The following is a 7,558-nucleotide window of genomic DNA, read 5'->3' on the forward strand; positions in this document are numbered from 1 at the left end:
TTGGACCGTTGATCACACAAGTTTCCAGCTGTTAGCTTAATAAAGCGAGGCAAGGTTGTTTTAGGCAGCACACACAGTAATAATAGCTCAGTGATTTTTGACAGGCCCTCGACAGCAACGGTGCCAGATTTAAGATTGCAAGAAGTCAGAGCAGTGTTTCCCAAAAAAAACATCAAGTTGGATATGAATAGACATTTTAAGGTCCTAATGTAATGTCAGCCTGAATAGAAACTACAAAAAATAGCCGAAAGTTGTTATAATAACCATAAAAACACACTTATAATAATGGACAGGTTACAGATCCAGTGTGTTAAATAAATTATGTTCAGTGAGGTAAGTCAAGTTCTTCACATCATCAGAGGGCAGGTAGGTGTTGGAGGGGCGATGTCAGGGTTAATAATGCAGGTTGGGAATATCAGCTGTTTTGACTCGCATTGTACTGTCTCCATCCTACCACGGTTCATTTTACAAACCCCTTTTTCACTCATCAACATCTTCTTTTCATTTTATTTGCACCTACAACGCTCACACGATCTTCTTCTCAACATCATCCTAACATTCAGGTTCTTCTTTTAAACGTTATCTTGCCTTTTCTAAAATGTGGACACTGATTAAGGCACATATTTCCATATGGACTTTCTCTCATTCCTCCTTTTATGTTCCCCTATCTTCACGTGCACACATCCGGTCTTCTTTGCATTGAAAATCTTGATTAACTTAATGCGAGTTTCCCCTTCCAGGGCCTGTAACTGTCAAAACCCTAAATAGCAATGCACTGACAGGGTACATAGATGCATCCTTTGGTGTTACCGGTCATATCTGTCTCTCTCTGTCCCCTGTTGCAGTAAGTTTCTGATCTACTCCTGCCTGCTGCTGTTCTCCGTGTTGCTGTCCTTGAGGTTGGATGGGGTCATCCAGTGGAACTACTGGGCTGTGTTCACCCCGATATGGCTGTGGAAGCTGCTGGTCATCATTGGGGCCTCTGTGGGCACTGGAGTCTGGGCACACAACCCCCAGTACAGGTAGACTCTCACACACTGGCATTTATGGCTTACTGGTCAGTAGTCGGGTATTAATGGGACAACTGGGCTTCACTCCCATACTTACTCATGCATCTACTGTACATCTATGTTATTCCAATGGTTAGGAAAGAGGAAATCAATTGTTTCAAACGTTTATTTTTTCCGACATGCTAACAAGTATATACTGCATGTCCTCTTGCTGTGATTGATCCAGTTCATAGCTGTAAATTCTTACAAATTTTATATTCGTTTCATGATCAATCTTATATTTTGGGGACAATGACTGGTCCAGGTATGTCAGTCATTTTAACAAAAGCATAAATATTGGTATTGTGGCTCTAAACTGCGACACAGACCCATGAAAAGAACACGCATTTAAGATGTACTACAACAGTAACCACAATCCCACACGTTTATTGGTCTCATATCATGAAATTGATTAAATGGTCATGATATCTCTGAGCTTTATGTCTTCACTGTGTGTGATTTGTTTTGTTTGTTTAGCCTTCTAAATAATCTTGAAAGTGTGGACCTTGAAATGTAATCACAAGAATCATTAGTGTCAGTGTGGAGGAGCTTGGTGATGTTTTGAATGTTGTGTATCCTCTGTAAGGGCTGAAGGGGAAACATGTGTGGAGTTCAAAGCCATGTTGATCGCGGTGGGGCTCCACGTTCTGTTGCTGATGTTCGAGGTGTTAGTGTGCCACCGCGTGGAGAGAGGAAACTACTTCTGGCTGCTCGTCTTCATGCCGCTCTTCTTCGTGTCGCCTGTTTCTGTAGCAGCCTGCGTCTGGGGGTTTAGACACGACCGCTCCCTCGAGGTAAGGAATCTGAAATGTGAGAGGATACACTGAGACTGGAGTAGGAAATCAGTACAAACTCGCAGCTTTGGGCAGATAGTTTGTGTTTGTCTGTGTTTGGAGAGAGAGAATCCGTGTATGTAGAGAAAGGTAAACACTATGCAGTGTTTCCCCTAGGATGGAGTTGTAGCAGCGGAGGTGAAGTGGAAAAAAATAAATTTGTGTGTGTAGTGCGTAATATGTCTGAATATAAAACCCCAACACGATCCACATTACAATAGCTGTTTTCTCATAGGTTTATGTGAGCTTAGATTAATGTTTTCGTGGTACTCATAATCAGAGGGGTGGGGGGGTTTGAAAAAATTATACATTTTCCAAAGAAAAATATGTAATTCCACATCTCATTGGGCCATTATTTTCACCATATGTCTGAACAAATGGATGGAAAAGCCAGAGCAGATAATAAATAAACAAGGGGAGATGTTAGCTAGTGTAAACTTTCACTTTTTCCAGAAGTTGGGGAAACAACAGACAGACTTTTCTTGGTCTTCAGAAACTACACATCATGACACGGTGGATATTTTACAAGCATGGTCCAGGTAAAGGGACAGCCACCACGTTTTGAAAAGCTACGTTGTCAACATGCAGCGCAGCTACTGCTGTGAACGGAATTGTGGGTTCAATAAATATTTGATTTTATTCACTTGAATCAGACATGAATTAGGACTTAATAAAAAAAAAAAATTAAGATGTTTATTTTGTTGACGAAAAAGGACTGAAAAAAGCTTTTACTTAATTTTACTCATGCATAATTGTTGACAGATTTTATCATAATTGTTTTGAATGTTCTACCTCAGATTTGTGAAGTGATCCACTGTGTGGCATCGTGTTGACCATAATGAAGAGTTTAAACCACAATTGACCCTTCGCCCCCCTTAGTTACTGTTGCTAAGTCCGACAATCTGTCTGCGCTGCCACTGTCTATTACTGCACAAATATTGTCACATTTGTTGGAAAAAGCGATCTCACAAAGAAGCAGACAGTTTTGCAGTTGCATTATAGATTTGAAGGTTGTATTCAGGCTGTCAGACTGACTCAAACGGACGTGAAAAAATGAAAGATAGAAGCTAAAGCCTACCAGTCACACAGTACAACTGAACCACTGCATCCCCTGACGATTGAGACAAAAGACAACAATATGAATGATCAACACTGTTCCTGTAAAGCTGGGTAGGCCTCTATTCATTATTACAATCATTAAAAACCAGAACAGTAGGACTTTTTTACGTTACATTCAGTAGGAAGTTCGCTAACTAACATTACATGAGGAACAATCCATGACCGACATTTCCATTTTAGGTTTTGGAAAGAGAATAAATCGTACTTCTCCTATAAACCTCTCTGGGTAGTGACTACAACTATCACAAGAGCCCCAGGAACAGCATGATATTGTGATAACATTTTTGGCTCTATTTGTTTCATTGTGACTTTTGTGTTTTAAATGGTTAAAAACACCAAAGTCACACAATAACACAAACTGACCGATTGAGGCAAATCGGAGAGGTAAAATTACTATTTTTGTCAAGGGAGTCTTGTGGATTTGACAAGGGTGATAGAACGACTGTTTCTTGTTAAACAAAAAGGATTTAACTCTTTAAAAATATGTCCTTCTCTTTGAGGATCCTTTCCACGGTGTTGTCAGACCCTTGTTATGACAATCTCAGCCTGTCAGTGACAAAAACAAGCCCTTTAGACACAACACTCTGAACGTTTGTCTTCCCTCTTCCTCAGCTGGAGGTGTTGTGTTCAGTAAATATCCTCCAGTTCATCTTCATCGCGCTGAGGCTGGACAGGATAATCAACTGGCCTTGGCTGGTGAGATACACAAACACAAAATAGATGACACACTTCAACTCCACGTTAATTAAATATGTTCATTATGCTTTCACAGGATGGGATACTCTCTGTGTTATTCCTCGTCCATGTGGTCAGATTTAAAGTCCCTGTTTGTGATGGTGCTGTCCTTCCCTTCATCTTCTTCATGACACCTGTAGGTGGTGTGTGTCCCGCTGTGGATCCTGATGTCCTTCCTGTGCCTTGTTGTCCTCTACTACATCATCTGGTCTGTCCTCTTCCTCCGCTCCATTGACATCATTGCAGAGCAACGGCGAACTCACATTACCATGGCAATCAGCTGGATGACCATCGTTGTGCCCCTTCTCACCTTTGAGGTTTGAATTTAGTTAATGTATTTGTTGCATCAAAGCACACATTTTTTTTAAGTCTTTTTATTTTTTATAAGGTGACCTGCTAAACAACAATGTTGAAAACAGTTAATGTGTAACATTTGGTATATTGTATTTGATCTGTTTATTTGTTACTACAGAAAATAGGCTTGTTGTTGTTATATCTTCATTTTAGACTTATTTTCTCAAACCTAAATTACACCCTTTTAAATGTTTTTCTTTAATATCTGTCCCATCAATTAAGTCCACACATACACAAATTAAAGGTTCAGTGTGTAAGATGTAGTGGCATCTAGTGGTGAGGGTTGTGAATTGCAACCAACTGTCCAGTCTACCACTGCCCCCTAACCTAACCTCCCAAGAGCGTAGGACAGCTACGGTGGCTGACAACAGCACCAAAGGTGAGTGGCCAGTCAAGAAATGAGGTTTCTTTACGTATATTTCTTAAGAAAGTTTATTTACTTTATTGTTCAGTAAAACCATATGTTACTGCGACTTTGCCACTGAAAGATAACGTGGAAAATGTGAGCCAAGAGTGTGAAACTCACTGTTTCTGCATCACAGTCCATTATAAACCACACATTAGATAAAGTTTGTACAAACATTGACAAGGGAAACACATCAGTGTTCTCTGTGATTATGGACTCACCAAAACTGCCCGCCAACAATAATATCTGGCCCGCTGCCATATTATGGTGCTTTGATAAATAAATAAATACTTTGATAGCGGTGCTGAAATAGATCTCCATCATGACAGCAACAGTTACTCACATAATCACTTCCTCTTTAGTTTTTTTTACGACAAAATAAAAGTGCAAGAAGCTTGTTTTCTGCAATACTGTATTTGGAGTTGAACTGAGCTTTTACTAAAATTCTGAGCGACATTAAAAGAGTCTGTTGCCTGCTTGACAGACCTCTGAAAGAGCTGTCTGAAAACGTGATTCCCCTAAACGTCCTCTGCCTGGAGACACTGGGGAAATGATAAAGCGTCTGTGGGTTGATGGATGCGGATCGAACACTGAAACCAAAACAGTGCACCACATGCCGTGATCTGAGAAACAGTCGCTGCAGAATGAATTTGTTGAAGAGAGGGGAAAAAAAACTTCATGGAAAGGGGGACCCACGGTTATGTAGATATAAATGTGTCATTCTAAGGTAATAAAAACAATGGTTCATTATGTAAGGTCTTTACACACCACTGAAAACATAATTATGGATCTTATATTGCATTTCTGTCGATAGACCCTAGAAATATTACACACTGAACCTTTAAATAACCCACTGTGTAGTAGTGCCTCTATTTTTAATTTTTTTTTTTTTTATTAAGTAGGAAGGATGGATCTAAAGGTAATTATTGTAATAATAAAATGAGCCTGCTCTCTACTAACGAAAATGTGTGCAGTCTTTTTAAATGACAAATTAAACTCCATGTCCTGGACATGATGAATACCAGATGGCTTGATCGCAGACAAAATGTAAAGAAGAAAAAATACCTTACTGTTTACTGTCTCTTTTTATTTAGGAAAATTAACAAAATCCATAAATACTGTAAACATGTAAAACTTTAAGTACCCTACTACTTTTGTTCACTTATATTTTGTTGAAACTTTCTATTGGCATGATAAATTGTTTTATCTGAATTACTAAACCTACTTTATATTTCTATATTGTTTTTTCTTTTCCTTTTAAACAGTAGTTTTGCACATGTAATGATCCAATTCTACTTTTAGGATCATTAAAATCTTTCTCTGATCATCTTAAAACCATTTTAGGCGGTAATTGAGTAGACTGTGTAACAATACTCCATTTAACCCATACCTCTTGCATGTGTGCACACACACACAGCTTTGCAGAAATATGACGCTGCCTCATCCCAGTGATGGCCTTTGACTGTTAACATTCCCACATCTCTCTCTTCAGATCCTCCTGGTGCACAAGCTGGACGGCCACAACAGTCTGAGCTACGTATGTGTGTTTGTCCCGCTCTGGCTCTCGCTGCTCACGCTCATGGCCACCACGTTTGGGCAGAAGGGAGGGAACCACTGTGAGTATTTAAAGCTGGTAATGTGCTGCGGGCTGCTGAATATCTCCACTGCATTCCTTTCTGCTCACCGTGGTGATAATATACACTGCTCAAAAAAAATAAAGGGAACACTAAAATAACACATCCTAGATCTGAATGAATGAAATAATCTCATTAAATACTCCTTTCTTTACATAGTTGAATGTGCTGACAAGAAAATCACACAAAAATTATCAATGGAAATCAAATTTATCAACCCATGGAGGTCTGAATTTGGAGTCACACTCAAAATCCAAGTGGAAAACCACACTACAGGCCGATCCAACTTTGATGTAATGTCCTTAAAACAAGTCAAAATGAGGCTCAGTAGTGAGGCCTCGTGCCTGTATGACCTCCCTACAACGCCTGGGCATGCTCCTGATGAGGTGGCGGATGGTCTCCTGAGGGATCTCCTCCCAGACCTGGACTAAAGCATCCGCCAACTCCTGGACAGTCTGTGGTGCAACGTGGCGTTGGTGGGTGGAGCGAGACATGATGTCCCAGATGTGCTCAAATGGATTCAGGTCTGGGGAACGGGGGGCCTCCATAGCATCAATGCCTTCCTCTTGCAGGAACTGCTGACACACTCCAGCCACATGAGGTCTAGCGTTGTGTTGCATTAGGAGGAACCCAGGGCCAACCGCACCAGCATATGGTCTCACAAGGGGTCTGAGGATCTCATCTCGGTACCTAATGGCAGTCAGGCTACCTCTGGCGAGCACATGGAGGGCTGTGCGGCCCTCCAAAGAAATGCCACCCCACACCATTACTGACCCACCGCCAAACCGGTCATGCTGGAGGATGTTGCAGGCAGCAGAACATTCTCCACGGCGTCTCCAGACTCTGTCACGTCTGTCACATGTGCTCAGTGTGAACCTGCTTTCATCTGTGAAGAGCACAGGGCGCCAGTGGCGAATTTGCCAATCTTGGTGTTCATGGCAAATGCCAAACGTCCGGTGTTGGGCTGTAAGCACAACCCCCACCTGTGGATGTTGGACCCTCATACCACCCTCATGGAGTCTGTTTCTGACCGTTTGAGCAGACACATGCACATCTGTGGCCTGCTGGAGGTCATTTTGCAGGGCTCTGGCAGTGCTCCTCCTGCTCCTCCTTGCACAAAGGCGGAGGTAGCGGTCCTGCTGCTGGGTTGTTGCCCTCCTACGGCCTCCTCTACATCTCCTGATGTACTGGCCTGTCTCCTGGTAGCGCCTCCATGCTCTGGACACTACGCTGACAGACACAGCAAACCTTCTTGCCACAGCTCGCATTGATGTGGGATCGACCATCCTGGATGAGCTGCACTGCCTGAGCCACTTGTGTGGGTTGTAGACTCCGTCTCATGCTACCACTAGAGTGAAAGCACCGCCAGCATTCAAAAGTGACCAAAACATCAGCCAGGAAGCACAGGAACTGAGAAGTGGTCTGTGG

General features: G+C 41.9%; 1 protein-coding gene across 1 annotated transcript in view; it reads left to right on the forward strand.

Moving 5' to 3' along the window:
* The first annotated feature begins 321 nt into the window (after nt 1-321).
* Nucleotides 322-7,558, forward strand: part of LOC123972562 (transmembrane protein 185A-like) — a 10,147-nt gene continuing 2,910 nt past the window's right edge. Inside the window, exons 1-6 of the mRNA XM_046052091.1 lie at nt 322-333; nt 769-1,022; nt 1,636-1,843; nt 3,614-3,697; nt 3,877-4,053; nt 5,989-6,220. Coding sequence (XP_045908047.1) covers nt 322-333; nt 769-1,022; nt 1,636-1,843; nt 3,614-3,697; nt 3,877-4,053; nt 5,989-6,220 — 967 coding nt within the window. The remainder of the gene's footprint in view (nt 334-768; nt 1,023-1,635; nt 1,844-3,613; nt 3,698-3,876; nt 4,054-5,988; nt 6,221-7,558) is intronic.

Source organism: Micropterus dolomieu, linkage group LG06, assembly GCF_021292245.1.
Source record: "Micropterus dolomieu isolate WLL.071019.BEF.003 ecotype Adirondacks linkage group LG06, ASM2129224v1, whole genome shotgun sequence".
Taxonomy (NCBI): Eukaryota; Metazoa; Chordata; class Actinopteri; order Centrarchiformes; family Centrarchidae; genus Micropterus; species Micropterus dolomieu.